Below are 18054 nucleotides of genomic sequence, written 5' to 3'. Positions count from 1 at the left end.
TAATGGCTACATAAATAATTATATCTTATTCTAGGTTGCCACTTAATTTTTAAGAGCTGCCGTAGCCATGCTAAGACAGAGAAGGTGTTTGAACTGAAAGTAATGATTGGGAAATGTGGCGTTTCTCTTGCTTGAATAATTCCCTCCCCACTCCCAATAGCAAAGCAGCTTGTAGTGACACTGATCCCCTCTCCACTCCCAGGCAGCACTCACCACTGAAGGGGAAGGAGCAATATTTTTGGAGGTTCTCATGCAGTTTGCCATAGTCCACCTCTTCTTTGTCAGTAAACGGAGTGGCAATAGGAGGGTAAATCCCACCAATGGAGAGTGCAGGCCGTGTTGCCAGAGTTCTAAGGGGAGTTTTGAAAAGGCCAGAGCAAAGAGCACGGGCTGGAAAGAGAGTTCTCCCAAACATGTTGCTGCATCTGTCGGATCTCTCACAGCTCTGTCTGTGTCTGGCCCTGGGGAAGGGTGGGGGCCTAGGGGTGTTAATCATTTATAATGACCCTCGGCTGTTCTTCCCTAGAATCATTTTCTGGGCAGATAAACTTTAACTCCACAATTCCAGTGCAATTGTTTTTGTATGATCCAAGAGCCAGAAAGCTGTCTGAATTTAAACACTATTTAAAGTATCATATACACACATAATATGTGTCAGCTATCCCTCAAATTTTGTGTCCATGAATATGCCCTTGGCGTTTACATCTAACGTTACAGAACTATTTTAGCAATCTACTGGTTAGAAATCAATTCTCAGAGCCTGTTCGTGTCCTATATTTTATAGTTACAGTATATATATATATATATATATATATATATATATATATATATATATATATATATATGTGTGTGTGTGTCTTGGTTTTTATGGTGTAGTTTTATTTCTAAATTACACTGTTTACACTGCAAATAATTTACTCTACCATATAAAATGTAATTCCTAATCCAGAAAGTGTATTTGTTGTAGTTGTAATATTGGTGTGTAGGCAGCCATCTCAGGTCATTTTGCCTGGCCATGTGCTTTCAGAAAGAGCCAGTGCTGCACTGTGGAACTGCTTTCTGATAGGCTATTGTTTCTCCTACTCAATGAACTGAATGGGGTCGCAGTGAGACATGGGTGCTGTTCTGTTATCTGGTTACCTTCCCATTGTTCTGTTGTTAGGCTGCGGGGGGGGGGTGATATCACTCCAACTTGCAGTACAGCAGTAAAGAGTGACTGAAGTTTATCAGAGCACAAGTCACACTACTGGGGGCACCTGGGAAGCAGACAATATGTCTAGCCCCATGTCAGATTTCAAAACTACATATAAAAAATTCTGTTTGCTCTTTTGAAAAATATATTTTCGGGGCAGAACTCTGCTTGAGCAGCAATATCAACGGATGCATTTAGAAAAAAAAAAAAGTTTTCCCAAGCCCCACACTCATGTAAATCAACAGCCCACAAAATTCTATTCTATTTCTATAATGTTGGCAATTATGTATAAACAGGAACACAGGGCAATTCAATTAGTTGAAATACTTTTTAGGTGCAATTGTAAAGTCATGCTATCCTTTCACTTGGTGAAGTGCACTTAAGCAACATTAAGGAGCAACGTTTCCATTAGCGAAAAGTCGCCAGCGTTCGGCGTCCAGGACGCACTGTTGCATTTCAGTGAAATATCGTAGTGGTGACAGATTTGCGCCTGGCGAAGTGGTGTGAAATGTGCAAAGCGGTCGCTGGCAACAATTCGCCCTTTAGTAAATCTGCCCCAATGCCGGATTACCAGGTATTCAGTCTTTTATTTAATGGATCCATAAGTCAATAAATATTGTAATAATCTTTTCCTACCACACTCCAAAAACATACAAGCAGGTTAATTGGCTCCTGATAAAATAGATATTCTTAATAGCTGGCTGAATGATTGATAGATCAATGTTTTATCTGTGAGCATGAAATAAGCTAAGGGAAGACCTGACCAAAGGTTAGACCTTAAACAGAAGTCAATCAAGTCTGACAACCAGTTATGTAGGATGATCTGTTGCTTACTCACTTTGGGACCTCAACTCATAACCTGTGTTCATAAATCTTGTTGTCCTTCCAGTCCTGCTTGTTCCTGTGGTGAGTGTTAAGCAAGTCACATAACTTATAGTCTGTGACCTGGTCAACGATCCTAGTGAGAAGAGCACAGCGAGTGGGAGAGACTGCAGAACATATAAAGACAGTGTGAAAGCGAAGCTGGGGGGGAGTTCTTCCATGTCCACTATTAATAGCCCTCTTAACTGTACTATTAATGATAGAAAAGAACAAAAATGTTGTAGCTTCTTGATTTTTTTCATCACCACCAATAGCTTCTAATAACAAATTGAAGCAAAGAAACCATAGCAACATTTAAGTTTAATAAGGCATTTGTGTATATATATATATATATATATATATATATGCTATTTACATAGTTTCATTTCATTTTTTGGGAGGAAGAACAAAAAACAATATTTTCATAAAAGAAAATCTTCATGCATGTTATGATTGTTGCAGTCATTTAAAGGGGGGTGGGGGTTGTTCACCATAACCTTTAGTATGATGTAGAGAGTGATATTTCGAGACATATTGCAATTGGTTTTTATTTTTTATTATTTGTGGTTTTTGAGCTTTTTATTCGGAAACTCTCCAGTTGACTTGAATGTGAATAGCAGAGGCCCTGAATAGAAAGATGAGAAATATAAAGTAGCGATAACAATAAATTTGTAGCTTTACAGAGCAATTGTTTTTTTAGATGGGGCCTGTGACCCCCCATTTGAAAGCTGGAAATAGTCAGAAGAAGAAGGCAAATCATTTTAAAAAAAAACTATTAAAAATAAATAATGGCGTCCAATTGAAAAGTTTCCTGGAACTGGCCATTCTATAACATACTAAAAATTAACTTAAAGTTGAACTACTCCTTTAACAAAGAGTCTATATCGGGCCATAAACCCTCCAGTACACACCAAACTAACATCCAACCAGTGGCTGGATGCAAACATACCAAGGCATCTATTATATGAGCTATATGAGCTTAGCTCTGCCTACTGCCTTTAAAAAAACTCCTTTTTTAAAGGACCAGTAGAATAGTCTTGGGATTGGGCCCACACCAGGAATATTTAATATCTAAAGCTGAATTGAAAATAATCACTCTCTGACCAAATACACTGGGGTTGTGTATACAGCTATACATGTCTGTGATTAGAGATCAAATAAGCAAAGCCTGAAATCCAGTGAACTATATAAGAGTATTTGTTATCCCAATTCATGTAGATATTGTATTAGTCATTCAAAGGGATTTGCTGGCATGTATGTTGATGAAAATGGTTGAGCAACAGCTTTAGGCATTCCTGGCCCATTCCTGGCTTATATATACAGGTAAAAGAACAATAAAGCACATTTTACAATAAATAACACAAATAAAGGGCTTGCTGTACAGAAATTTTCTATATTAAATCAAAATGCATTAAAAATATATATCCTTTTTTGGCAGCACTGGCCAAACACATCCTCACAATGATTAGTAAGTATCTAATCGAATGATACAGCAGTAGCTTCTCTCTCTGCTTCACACTTGCTTCTCTGAAACAGTGTTTGACCTTTTCACCAACATCTCTTTGGTGTCTGCCTGCCACTGCTGCACAAGGTCTGTGGGAGTTTTGCCGTCCTGCAGGGAACACACAGAAGGCACAAGGAGATTATATTGATATTGTGTTATACATGCAATGTCGTCATTATTTGAACACACAAAGACATCTAGATATTCAATGCTATTCTTCTTGGCACTGCTCCCTGCTAAAACCTTAAAATGTGTGTACTTCTGGAGCAGGGATCCCCAACCTTTTTCACCCAGGAGCCACATTCAAATGTAAGAAGGGTTAGGGAGCAACACAAGTATGAAAATAGTTCCCGTAGATGCCATCAAAGGGCTGTGATTGGCTATTTGGTAGCCCCTATGTGAACTTGCAACCTACAGGATCTCTATTTGGCAATACAACTGTTTTTTATGCAACCCAAAGTTTCCTCCAAGCCAGGAATTCAAAAATAAGCATCTGCTTTGAAGCCACTGAGAGCAACATCCAAGGGGTTGGAGAGCAACATGTTGCTCATGAGCTACTGGTTGGGGATCACTGGAGAATTCCTAATATCAGCTTGTTTAGACAAACACAATTCTACTTATTTACCCACAGGGAACACATTGTCAACCCTTATAATAGCTGGAGATTTTAGAATGGCTTACCCAACTAACATCTCCCAGCATTCCGCTCTACTTCATTCAATGTAACAGCTTCCCTGTAAGAATTCCTAAATCAGCATTAAAGCCCAAGCCTGTGAGCAATCCCACCAGCACTGTATTCCCATTGGCTGGAGACAATTACACTGGTAGAGCAATTTCTTGGAACCCTGAACTCCATTTCTACCTCTTATATACCGTACTTGTTTAATACTCCCAGCTGTTAATCATATATTGCCTGACCCTCCTCTATGCCTTAGGCGGGGCAGGCAATTACTTTTAATTTCCATTCTGCACTTACTAGATGTTGCTGCTCTCCTCACATTCCCCTCCCTCCTCACCATCTTATTGTATAGGCATCATGTCCCTCATTGGTGTATAAACAAGATTTTGGCATGATCTAAAGCATGCCTTAATGACAGTGTCCACAAAATGGCTGCTGCCTGTTTCAGGTGATTGTGAATTCCAAGACTAAAATAAATAAGATTTAAATAATTGATATAGTGAGTAAATTTTATTATGCTTGACTAACATCAAAATATAGTATTTGGAATTATTTCTTAGGGTGACTTGTAACAGGCTGTTTTAACATATTTGCTTATTGGTTGATACTGGCAACAGGACTTGTGCAATATAGTCCTATATGGGGCATTTGTTTTTTATATGGGGTCAGTGACCACCATTTGAAAGCTGGAAAGGGTCAGAAGAAAAAGGCAAATAATTTAAAAAATATATATAAAAAAGAAATAATGAAGGCCAGTTGAAAAGTTGCTTACAACTGGCCATTCTATAACATACTTAAAGTTAACTTAAAGGTGAACCACATAGTGATAGCATAGAAAACCCTGATGAATCCTGAGCTTCTACAAGTTCCATAGTCACCACCTCTGAGACAAAATAAACAATATTCTAGCAGACATCATTATACATCATTATAACGGTATGGGACCTGTTATCCAGAATGCTCGGGACATGGGGTTTTCCGGATAATGGATCTTTCTGTAATTTGGATCTTCATACCTTAAATCTACTAGAAAATCATGTAAACATTAAATAAACCCAATAGGCTGGTTTTGCTTCCAATAAGGATTAATAATATCTTAGTTGGGATGAAGTACAAGGTATTGTCTTATCATTACAAAGAAAAAAGAAATTATTTTTGTAAAATTTTAATTATTTGGATAAAATGGAGTCTACGGGAGACGGCCTTGATGTATGTTGGAGCTTTCTGACTAAGGGGATTCCAGATATCGGATCCCATACCTGTACTATAAAAGTTTGTGTAGCAGTTTGTTCCTTTGATTATTACAGGAAAAAGGATTCCAGTACATGGTACTGGGACAGTACTACTTTTTTTTAGTAAGAGTCAAGTTTTACACATCTCTGCAGTAGAACACTGAAGTATTTTTAATATTTGCCCCAAAACTATTAGTGTAAGGGAGAATCAACTGCTTCAGGTAGAAATTTACTGAGAAAACAGCTTTTTTTCAAAGCATAGAGAAACACTGGCCCTGGATTTAGCTCCAGTGAGCCAACTGAAATGTATTAGACAAGGATTATACATTTCAAACAGTTGTCCATTCCGACTCATAAATCATGGCACTAACCGTAGCAGTTGTATAAATGATATTGAATTTTATAAAGGAATACGGCTGTAAAACAATATTTAAGAACAGAATGAAAGAGCATTTCATGCTGACTGATCTTCACCTTCAGATCCTCCCATCAGATATATCTCAGAGGAGAAATCACTGGCATACTTACTGCATTCTTTGCCATCATGTTGGAGCCGTATAAAATAAGCATTTTGATGATTTTGTACCGATTAAGTCTGACGGAATCATGAAGAGCAGTGTCACCTTCCTAAGCAAGAGACAAAGGGAATGAATTCATCATGTACTTTTGCTGCATATTTATCAAATGCCTAAAGTCACAGTCTGACGTGTATCTTAGTTTTGTATAGAATAGCAATTTTATTGGAAATATTCCCCGCAGTTACATTTCGCAGGGCTTTTTAGGGAATTTCATAAAATATTTATTATCTTTGGCTTCCATGAACAAAACATACCGGATAAAGTTTTGGAGCACAGTAGGCAGGGGTGTAACTACAGAGGAAGCAGACCCTGTGGCTGCAGGGGGCCTACAAGGAATAAGAATTCTACAAATTCATATATAATTTCAATAAATATTGGTAAAACAGGTCAACCTCTGGACTAGTGATGTGCAGGTCAGGTTTTTCCCGACCTGCACCCACCCTATATCTGCCTTCCCACCACCGGAGCCCACCGGAGCCAAACTTCCAGGTTCCTTTTATAGACCCGCGCCAGTCTACCCAGCCCATGATGTCACAGAAGTGTTGGGGCGAGCAGGCGCGCGGATATAAAACCAGAACCCGGAAGTCGGAAGCCAGCAGTGTAAGGTGGGTGAGTGGGGAGAGCAGGAAGAAGAGCTCGACCTATACCTGCCCGCCACCCACAAATGGGGGTACGAGGTTGGCCCGAACCCGACCGACCCCCAGGGCTGGCCAGCACATCACTACTCTGGACATTTTGGGGGCCTCAAATATAATTTACTGTGGATCCCAGTAATATCTAGTTACGCCACTGACAGTAGGTCTGCTCTGTATCCACTGTTTGCTTAAAGGGATACTGTCATGATTTTTATGGTGTCATTTTTATTTCTAAATTACACTGCATATAATTCACTCTACAATATAAAATTTAACTCCTGAACCAACAGTTATATATTTTTTTTTAGTTGTAATATTGGTGTGTAGGCAGCCACCTTAGGTCATTTTGCCTGGCCATGTGCTTTCAGAAAGAGCCAGTGCTGCACAATGGAACAGCTTTCTGGCAGGCTTTTGTTTCTCCTACTCAATGTAACTGAATGTGTCTTAGTGGGACCTGGATTTTTATTATTGAGTGCTGGGGACTGTTATCTTGTATAAGGGAGCTGCTATCTGGTTACCTTCCCATTGTTCTGTTGTTAGGCTGCTGGGGGGGGAAGGGGCGGTGATATCACTCCAAATTGCAGTACAGCAGTAAAGAGTGACTAAAGTTTTTCAGAGCACAAATCACATGACTTGGGGCAGCAGGGAAACTGACAATATGTCTAGCCCCATGTCGGATTTCAAAATTAAATATAAAAAAATCTGTTTGCTCTTTTGAGAAACAGATTTCGGTGCAGAATTCTGCTGAGGCACCACTATTAATGGATGAGTTTTGAAAAAAATATGTTTTACCATGACAGTATCTCTTTAAGGATTTAGCTAAATTCCAGCACATTTTACAATGAATTCGGTTGAATGTTTACCACTAATTAGGTTTCATGATATAGTCTGTGGTATTTTACTGAAGATTATTGTCTTTTGGATTTGGTGCTACGTTTTTTTTTTTTCTTTTTGCTTGAAAGTAAACATTATTTTTTGTCTTACTCTCTATGCTGCATGTTTTTCCTGTACAGTATTTCTACTTGTGCTTCCTTACCCTGTCTCTGGCATTAATTTCCACACCAGTAGCAATCAGGTGCTCCACAATATGAGCATGACCAGTGCGTGTAGCAACATGGAGAGGTGTGCTAAGGAGCTGAAATGAAAAAGAAGGAAAATGTTATGTGCAAGCGGATTAAGGATATAGCACTAGAATGTATAAAAGGTAATCATATTAAAAATGTATGGTACTGTATTCTGTTACCATTGAGCTGCCTGTGGCAGTATTGGAATGGCCACAAGCCAACTCTTATATACAGTTGTGCAAAAAGAGACATGAGGCCGCCCAAATGAATACAGTGCTGCCTACATTTAGCAGTGTTATATTCATAAAGGGCAGTAGAAAGGAGGCACTTAGGAGTCCCCCTCCCCTCCCACCCCATACCTGTCCACTAATGTGTAAATCATTCAGATGAGCAGCTTACCACCTGCCCTTTGGCAAGAAGTAAGAACAGGGATTCCCCCGCATCCACTCATGTGCTCTGCACCTCACACCACATTGCTCCTGCTGCAAGTCAAGCATGATTGAGCTCTAGATTTAATTTTTTTAGAGGGATGATTAGACCATCGTACTCCAATAGGAAACCACTAAACATAGCAGCTACTAGGCACCCTGTGTGACATGGGCTATATAAAAAAAAGTATAAAGCATTATATGCACCGTTTTACCTTGTCTTTGACATTTATTTCTGCTCCACTATCCTGAAGAAGCTTCACTACTTCCAGTTTCCCTCCACGGCAGGCCCAGTGAATAGCAGTGCAATCCAGCTACGGAGAGAAGAGGTTTTAAATCACTCCTGCCTTTTTATAAGTGTCTATGTACTGTATATGGATGAGCATATTATTTGCACACATTCAGGAACCTAGAAATATACCAAAGAAATTAATTATTTACCCCTGATACTAGTATGGTAATATAATTCAGTAAGCCGGCATTAAAAATGTTCAAAACTTAAGAGTAAGCATAGTGTTTCCTACCCTAGGACAACTTAAAGGAGAACTAAACCCTACAAATTAATATGGCTAAAATGCCATATTTTATATACTAAACTTATTGTACTAGTCTAAAGTTTCAGCTTCTCAATAGCAGCAATGATATATGATCAGATACTAGCTTTTAAGCCAATCAAGCCACAATTTTCAAACTTGCCTGATAAGCAAAATAACTGACAATACTGATAAACTTTCTAGACTGTTTGCTTAACAGATATGAACAGATAATCGTACAAAGACATGTAACTGAAAAATAATTTTGAACATGTATGGCCAGGTTTTGATGTACATATTATATCTGTTAAATTTATATGCCCCGTTAAAATAATATGGACTCTACGCACTGCACTCTTCCATCATACACTTGATGAGTTCTCCACCTTTAGATGTATGCACTATATCTATCTGCAGATATGACAAGTTGGTATAAATTGGAATAGCACGTTCTCCATATAAAAATTGAAAGCCACTCAGCATATTATCTAATTTATATTATGGATACAAATAAAACTTAAACTACATTTTGAAACAAACCAATCTATATTTTTACTTGTCCTACTTAGTTATTATTGCTATTAAATGTTCAAAAACAGCAATTATGGGAATGATATACTGTATCAAACATTGTAAAATGACTTAAAATGCTACATAATTTTATTCTAAGCAACTTATTTTTAGAGCATGCCTACTCCTTTAAATCATGGCATGGCTATTATGTTCTTAGAATACATCTTACCCTGTCCCTGAAGTTGACCGATGATCCACTGTCTAAAAGTTTCTTGATGATTTCTACGTGACCTTCCAATGATGCTCTGTGAAGTGCTGTTCTCCTGAACTGCCGAAGAAGAGGTAATTAATGCATATACACGACTTATATATCTCAGAAAATATAATAAATATAAAATATAAACTCATAACAGGGCAGAGGCCAGTGTTATTTTATTGTAACGCTGGTCTATAAATTCGCTTGGTTTTTAACTTGATTGTAAAAAAAAAAAAAAGGACAAGTGTGTACATTTGCCACTAAATATAATGCTATGTTGTTATGACACTATATTAATAATAATTTCATTGTCTATACAAATATTTGGGACAGTGGGGTGTAGTTGTTTCCATCTTAAAATGTTCTTAGTACATTGGCTAAATAAAGACACCGGTTCACAACTGGTAATGAGTATAATGTTTCTACTTATGATTAATCATTACATAAACGGTTTGAATGTAAATAGACTAAGAAGAATGAGTTTCAGTTTGAAGTCACTTAATCATCAGAATGTTATAGTCAAGCTCTGGAAAGTAGAAGTTGGACAGGCAACATATCCAGCTACAAAGTGGAACCATGAAACGTGGTGATGAAATTTTCACAAGCCCAGGCATTTCAGACAGCATCAGGTTGCCAACCAGACTCCCCTTGGTTAGTCTTTTTTTAGATATACCTCATCACAAGTGTCTGGAGAGCCACCATCCTCCAAGAACTTCTCAATGATGTTCATCTTGCCGTCAGCAGCAGCCTTGAGGAATGCCTCAGCAGTGACAGGTCCTGTCTAAAGAACAGTAATAGCATTCACATGTGTAACCGACACAATATATTTGGAATTTACATTCAAGGGATTGGCATGGCTTGACTTCTGCATATTTCTGTGGCAAGCCCCAGTTATAACCAACTGGAAGTTTTAGCACTGCATGTTGGACATCCTTGATCTACACTGTCATAATTAGCCGATTCAGCCCCTTTAAGAGTTGCCAGCTTATACATGTCAACAGTATATAAATATAAATTGCTTAAATTTCAATCTTATCCTAAATACAGCTCTCAATCTAATTCAGTCTCTAATTTTAAAATCACAAGTCCATAGAAAGTAATTTTGCAATTGTACTAGATAAAATTCAACAAATGTTACAGTTCACAATTTCCATGATTTTAAAATAGAACATCAAAATATACTTTAGAAAAAAACTAGAATTAAAAATTGTGGACAAAAGTTTACAGTATGAGCATGGCTTCTGTAATGGGTTAGCAGATCCTCAGATCAAAGGTCTTGCTGAGGACACTTGGACGAGATTCCTATAGCTTTGTAATTTAGTTCCTACAGCTTTTAGTTGTTCTCCTAAAAAACAAGAAAAATGACTTACAAGCTCTGGCTCAGGAGGTGGTTCGAGAGCAACTGTCAATGACTTCTTCTTTTTTCTCTCCTGTCTCTTTTTTCGTATTTCAATTAGATTTTGGATGCCACCAACATCAATAATTTCTTTTCTCAGGTCAACTGAAGTCTTCCTCACGCGGTCATCACCCTATAGAAATAGCCATTAACTGTGAGAATGTAGATGTCATTGAAACCTACATCAATACAATGGGTGAGCAGTTGGGAATTCATAGCATTTAAAACATAAGTGAAATTCAAAGCTCTCTTTACATTTTTCTAAAGATATTCTGTATTAGAAAAGTTCAATAGGGCTGGTAGAGCCATAACTGTAGTTTTGTAGGTGGGGTGAGTAAAGGGACTTTTTCATTCAAGGTCACCAATTTGTGACAAAAAAATTTAAATGAACAAGGAAAGCAGGGATAAAAGGAGTAGTAGAGGAAGGAACAATAAAGAGAGAAGGAAAAGATGGAAGTAAGAGAAGGTTCTATGGAGGAAGAAAAAAGGAAGCATAAAATGAAAAAGTTTAGGAAAGGAAGGAAAAACAATTGATTTAAGGCAGACATACGATGTAAGAAACATGAATAGTGAGATGTTCATGAACAAAAATTCTTGTGCATATGACATAGACTCAGTTCAATGTAGCCGCCAGGGTAAAGCACAAGTCTCAAACTAAAGCCTTCTGAATGGCTAATTACCTTTAAATTGGCAAGATTTCGATTCACAGGCGGCTGGTATTTTTCATCATTTAAATCACTGGAATCAATGTCAACAACACCTATCTTCCGAAAACGTGGCTTTGCCTTCTGTAAAATACATTTAACAAAGACATGATATTAGTTTAAACAATTCCTTGTACTTAATGGTAACTGAGCTGCACGAATCCATATTGGATTTATTTTGATTTTTAGCAGATTAAGGGTCAGGGAGATAAGTCGTCCAGTTGCCTCACGAGGAAACTTCGGGCGACTTCGGAAAACGGATCGTTCCAAGTGTAATCCCACTGGCAATTTACATTTTAGCTGGCAGGAAGGCAGGGGAGGCAGTTTCTGTCCATCCAAAAATGTATCACTCTTTAAATAGTTACTGTACCCCTAATCATCCTTTTGATACTACCTTAACTGCTGTATGTGTTAATTAACCTGTTCTGCCGAAGTAGAATAATGGCTTAAGGAGCAGTTTATACTACATTGTTTTACAAAGAACATTTGAACACTCACAGGGGTAGACCTAATATAGCCAATCAGAACAATATAACAGAAAATCTGAGCACCTGCCATACAGTTAACTTACCTCAACACATCATTATGCTAAACAGACCCAGGTATACAGGGATACACCTACATTTAAGGCTAGGGCCAAACGGGGGGGGAGGGCGAAATCTGCTAGCTGAAATCCACTGGCTGATATCAGCCCTAACCCGAGAAGTAGTCTCCTCTTTCTTCCGCCTTGAATCAGCTCGTTGAGAATAGACACGGCGGGTTTTGGCTAGCTGAATTTGGTCCCCACTTGGCCTTAGCCTAAATGTACTAATATGTAACATTTGTAATCAGCAAACTAATTGCATATATACATATACTGTATTGGCATAGTGGATCAGCAGTTAGCATTTCTGCCTTGAGGTCCTGAGTTTGATTCCAATCTGGGAACTAGATGAAAAGCGTTTGTTTATTCTACCTGTGCCTGCATGGGGTTCCTCCAGGTAATATGGTTTCCTCCCACACCTAAACATACAGGTAGGCAATTTGGCCCTTGATTAAACCGAGGGTAATGATAGTGTTACTGGATAGGGACCTTAGGTTGTGAGCTCCACAGAGACCCATAACAATGATGATGGGCAATTTGTATTTATAAATGTATAAAGGTACCTTGGAAAACATGACATTGAATGATATAAACAACAGTATTGGAGGCATGTGGTGTGGCAAAAAAGTTTGCAGCAGTGTATGCACAAAATTACTAGCCACCGCATCCCTATGTTTCTTTCTTTCTTGCACATTTTCTATGGGGATGAAACCAAGTTTGATAGAACATGTCTATCAAACTTGGCTCCATTAGCTCCATCACCTTCCTGGTTATATCGATTTTTGTTAAAAAGTCTTGGCGGACACATGCTACAGATTTCCTTCCAACACAATGTCATTAGGTTACCTTTCCAAGGCAGTTAATGCATACTATTAAATCAGAAGGAAAACTTGACCAAAATTAGAGCCCCATTTATGTTAACTGTAGCCTCCACACAATACGAGTCCTTGGGGAATAATGTCTGCTCTACATACAGTACATTGCACGTGTCCTGGGCTGTTTAGTTTGCTGTGTCGTTTACTCTTAACCTTTATTTGTCACTCCATCAGAGTAAGACAAAACAAGCTGGTGCAAAAATACTCCACACCTTTCATCCATTCCTCACATTTTTATGTGCCACAATTTCATCTGGTGAACATCACCACAACTCCATTATTATTGATATAATTATTTATATTCTTCTTTTTTGTACCATTTGTGCTCTCCTGACCAGCACAAGTACATTCTTCCTGAGAGATGTTTCATTCCAAAATATTACTTGTTAAATCCAAGCAAGAAGTCTAATATTTCAATCACAACTAAGCCACTATGGCCCTGTTTCATTCTAGTCTGTGGGTACGGTTATGGGACCTGTTATCCAGAATCTCTGGACCTGGAGTTTTTTGAATAACAGATCTTTCTATAATTTGGATCTTCAAACTTCAAGTCTACTAGAAGATCATGTAAACATTAAATAAACCCAATAGGCTTATTTTGCTTCCAATAAGGATTCATTTGATCTTAGTTGGGATCAAGTACAAGTTACTGTTTTATTATTACGGAGAAAAATCATTTTTACACATTTGGATTATTTGGATAAAATAGAGTCTATAGAAAATGGCATTTCCTTAATTCTGAGCTTTCTGTATATTTATTTTGCATAAGTGCATGCAATTACAGCAGGAACTTAGTTCAGGAGATAATTTCTGGATAATTTTTTTCTGGTATTACCTGTATTACCCTAAAGCTGGCCATAGATGCAAAGATCCGATCATTTGAATACTCAAACAATGGGACTTCCCCATCTCCCGACCTGCCACTAACCATTCCAATCAAATAAAGTAGTAAAAGAACAGATCAGCCGAAGTTCTGCCCCTGACAACATTCATACGATAGTTATGTCCAATCGGCAATACATGCAGAGATATTACCGGCAGCCGACAGAAATCTTTTAACCTGTCCGATCGACCAAATGAACGATCTCCATGGGATGAGAAATGTCGGGACTCTCCACACACGGTCCAAAAATCATACGAATCAAGGATTCGTACAATTGGATCTTTGCGTCTATGGCCAGCTATAGGAAACTTTCGCATTAGACATCCCAGACCAGCTATTCAATCAGCATGTTTGAACATGTCAATCAAAGGTCAAAACTCTGGGAACCGACCTTTGATAACTCTTCCCTTACCTATTAATTGAATCATTTCAAATAAATAGGAAAAAATAATATTGTGCTAACTATTCTACATTCCTCTGGTTTAAAATGTTTGAAAATAAAGCAAGCTATTTTGCAAACCTAAGCGCTAGGGCAGCACACACTCATATGCATTCCCCAAAATATGCAAATACGCAATATTTTATAATACATGCCATTATATGCAGTGTTAAACAGAACATAAGCATGTTCTATAGATAGAATGTATTTCCACTTTATTTGTATACCAAAAAAAAACATTTAAAATGAAAAGCCTAATCAGTAAGTAAGAATTAGGCTAAATCCTTGTGCTTTCAGCCTTCAAACCAGACCTTTACTTCAGCAATTTTTTTGAATCGCAGGATATTATTGATTCCATGTACAAGTGAATGGATGCATAGGACTCACATACAAACATACAAAGTAACTTTTGCAGGATTCACCTCATGTTCCTCCAGTTCCAGCTTCTGATCAATAATATCGGTCGCCCATTTCACTTCGTCCTCCATTGCCAAGTTGTATTCCCACCAGACTCAGCCTCCTGAAAGAGATTCCTTTCCCTGTTTCCCTGCTGGTCTTCTTGCACCAGTTTGAATTTACTTGTGGCTGACAAAGAGAGAGTGTAGGACATAAGCAGAGGCTGCTGCTGCCCAGCTACTGTAGGTCCCAGTTGAGCCAGAGCTTTATAGCAGCAGGCAGGGACAACTCCACCCTCTCTTACTGAAGATTCAGAACCATCGTTTAGAACAACAGGTGTAACTCCCTGCACATGACCTGGAAGCCTTTACCATGAGCTCAGCCTGTGACATTATGTCACGTCTTTCTCCCTGACCCTGTGTCACCTTTACAGCCCACTCGTCCAACAGCCCCTATTAACTCTCTGAGTGCCAGCCTAGGGCTTTGTATTGCTGCTTCCTCTGAAGCTCTTGTTTCAGGTCCTTATGTTCTTGCCAACGTCAGGAAGGTGACCTTGTTTTCCCATAATGCTGGTGTTTCTATGACCCAGGCTGTGGGTTCTCTGTTTAAACTTTCTCCGTAATGATGCAGAGCCCTGTCCCCATGTATTAGATGTGACTCCGGCTGGGATTGCATGCCCCTGGCTCAGTTCCCCTTTCCCCAGCTTATTATTAGTAACATTTATTTCTGATACACGGCAGTGTACAATGGGATTAAAGTGATCACAGGAGGGGCATGGTTCCAGGTCCATCCCAGTTTGTGACCTTTAGATCTAGAACAGATCATTTGCCATTATAAACAAAGCCCATCTTCATATTCACTTTCATTTTCAGCATTAAATCAAGACCCAGGAGGGCTTTCTGGCTGTACCCGGCAAACTGCGTTCCTGGCAGAATCACAGGGCAATGGCAAACAATAATACCTGTGCATTGGAGCAGACAGTAATATTTCAAGACAGTGTACAGTTATTTTTATTTCTGTCCAATTCTCTCTAGTCCTGGCACTGACCAGGAACATTTTGTTTTACATATACATTTCTATTAATACCTCTCCTATATCATTGAGTCTGACATTCAAATGGGTTGTTCACCTTTAATTTAACTTTTAGTATGTTATAGAACGGCCAGTTCTAAGCAACTTTTCAAATGGTCTTCATAATTTTTTTTTTTTTTTTAATTTCTTTATACTTTTTATTACTCTTCTTTCTATTTGGGCCCTCTCCTATTCACATTCCAGTCTTTTATTCAAATCAATGCATGTGCTAGGATAATTTGGACCCTAGCAACCAGAATGCTGAAATTGCAAACTGGAGAGCTGCTGAACAAAAGGCAAAATGTCTCAAATACCACAAATAATAAAAAATGAAAACCAATTGCAATTTGTCTCGGAATATCACTCTCCATATCTTACTAAAAGTTTATTCAACCCTTTTAAATCTCTGCATGGTTGCTAGGGTCAATGGCACCAAAGTAGACAGCTTCAGAAGAAAAAAGGTACCGTAAATAACTCAACAAGAAAAAAATGATTACATTTGCAAACTGTCTTAGAATAAATAGAATGAAGTTGCAAATTGTCTTTGAAATTCTGGTACAATTTCTTAGTAAATTTTGTGGAATAATCCAGATACAGGTGTGGGATTTATATTCCAGCGCTAAAATGCAGGAATGCCATTTATGATAGTGTCCTATTAAGCAAATAAGTCTATTTGATATGTTTCTGTGATAGTACACAATGTTTTTTTTTTTTAACTTGTGTTCTTTATTTGTTAAAGGTGGAAACTTACTGGGGCCCTTTTATGTGCTCCACAGACAGCTCCCGAAACTATCTTTCCATTGCAGTGAATGGAAATCATCATGGGCAAAACACACGAGAAGATTCAAATGTTTCACTGACATGGAAAGGTATTTTTGCACCTGAGTGTAGTACGATTTCCCCCATTTGCAATTATTCTTATAACGACAAGGAGGGTTTTTTGCTAAGACTCAAATTAATATCATTTCTTTATTAAAATAAAGTCAACCTAACTCCCTTCCACAAATTTTTAATCAATTTATCGAAAATTTTTCTCGAAAAAGTCAGAACGAAAAAACGTTGCAACATAATCGAGTGTCAATTAGTATCATATGATTGATGCTCCATAAATATTACCTTTATCGGAAAACCCAGACTTTATCGGATTATCCAGCGCAGATCACAATGTCTAGAAACAACTTCACGGGCATCGCCATTGATTTCTACATGACCTTGACAAGATTGAGATTGAGTATTTAGATTCGGATTTTAAGCAGCTTTTGGGGTATAATAAATTTCTAAAAATTCAAGGGTTTTTTCCCATGAAAAATGTGAGTTTCCCCCTTTAAAACCTCGACCAGATAAATCTAAAAGTTTAATAAACGGGCCCAATGTGTTGGCTAAAACTAAATAAGAAAGCAACCAGTAAAAGCCAATGAACAGGTAGGGTCAAATACACTAGTATAGTACTTGGTAATCTGAAAGATAGAGAGAGAAAGCAGAGAATGGAACATGGGAATAAGGAGATACTGTAGGAAGGGTGTATAGTGAGGGGTTATTCAGGGAGAGAGTTAAGTTATAATGGTGGAAGTACTATTTAAGACAGTTCTTTCCTCCTTAGTGCATCCAGACTATTGATACTGCAATTTTTATTTTTTTCACAAATCATTTTTTTTAATCTCTTTAAAACTCAAAAACATTGAGATTTATTAAAGGGATTCTGTCATGATTTTTATGGTGTCATTTTTATTTCTAAATTACACTGTTTACACTGCAGATAATTCACTCTAAAATATAAAATTTCATTCCTGAACCAGCAAGTGTATTTTTTTAGTGGTGCGTAAGCAGCCATCTCAGTTTGATTTGCCTGGTCATGTGCTTTCAGAAAGAGTCAGCACTTTAGAATGGAACTGCTTTCTGGCAGGCTGTTGTTTCTTCTACTCAATGTAACTGAATGTGTCGCAGTGGAACATGGGTTTTTACTATTGTGTGTTGTTCTTATATCTACCAGGCAGCTGTTATCTGGTTACTTTCCCATTGTTCTGTTGTTAGGCTGCTGGGGGGGACAGGGTGGGGGTGATATCACTCAAATTTGCAGTACAGCAGTAAAGAGTGACTGAAGAGTATCAGAACACAAGTCACATGGCTGGGGGCTCGTGGGAAACTGACAATATGTCTAGCCCCATGTCAGATTTCAAAATTAAATATAAAAAAATCAGTTTGCTCTTTTGAAAAATGGATTTCAGTGCAGAA

At 38.1% G+C, this 18054-nt stretch overlaps 2 protein-coding genes across 2 annotated transcripts in view; both read right to left on the bottom strand.

Moving 5' to 3' along the window:
- The window catches only part of hoga1.L (4-hydroxy-2-oxoglutarate aldolase 1 L homeolog), a 28255-nt gene extending 27818 nt beyond the window's left edge, over positions 1-437 (bottom strand). Inside the window, 1 exon segment of the mRNA NM_001094882.1 lies at positions 214-437. Coding sequence (NP_001088351.1) covers positions 214-415 — 202 coding nt within the window. The 5' untranslated portion in view covers positions 416-437.
- A 2006-nt stretch (positions 438-2443) lies between these two features.
- On the bottom strand, positions 2444-14979 carry ankrd2.L (ankyrin repeat domain 2 (stretch responsive muscle) L homeolog). The gene is given in 9 exon segments (NM_001087132.1): positions 2444-3665; positions 5997-6095; positions 7718-7816; positions 8389-8487; positions 9449-9547; positions 10149-10256; positions 10846-11004; positions 11552-11659; positions 14778-14979. Coding segments are annotated over 9 exon segments (936 nt in total). The 5' UTR covers positions 14844-14979; the 3' UTR covers positions 2444-3566.
- Positions 14980-18054: the final 3075 nt, after the last annotated feature.

This window comes from Xenopus laevis, chromosome 7L, assembly GCF_017654675.1.
Source record: "Xenopus laevis strain J_2021 chromosome 7L, Xenopus_laevis_v10.1, whole genome shotgun sequence".
Taxonomy (NCBI): domain Eukaryota; kingdom Metazoa; phylum Chordata; class Amphibia; order Anura; family Pipidae; genus Xenopus; species Xenopus laevis.
Note: the sequence above shows the minus strand (reverse complement) of the source record. Positions and strands in the feature narration are given on the sequence as shown.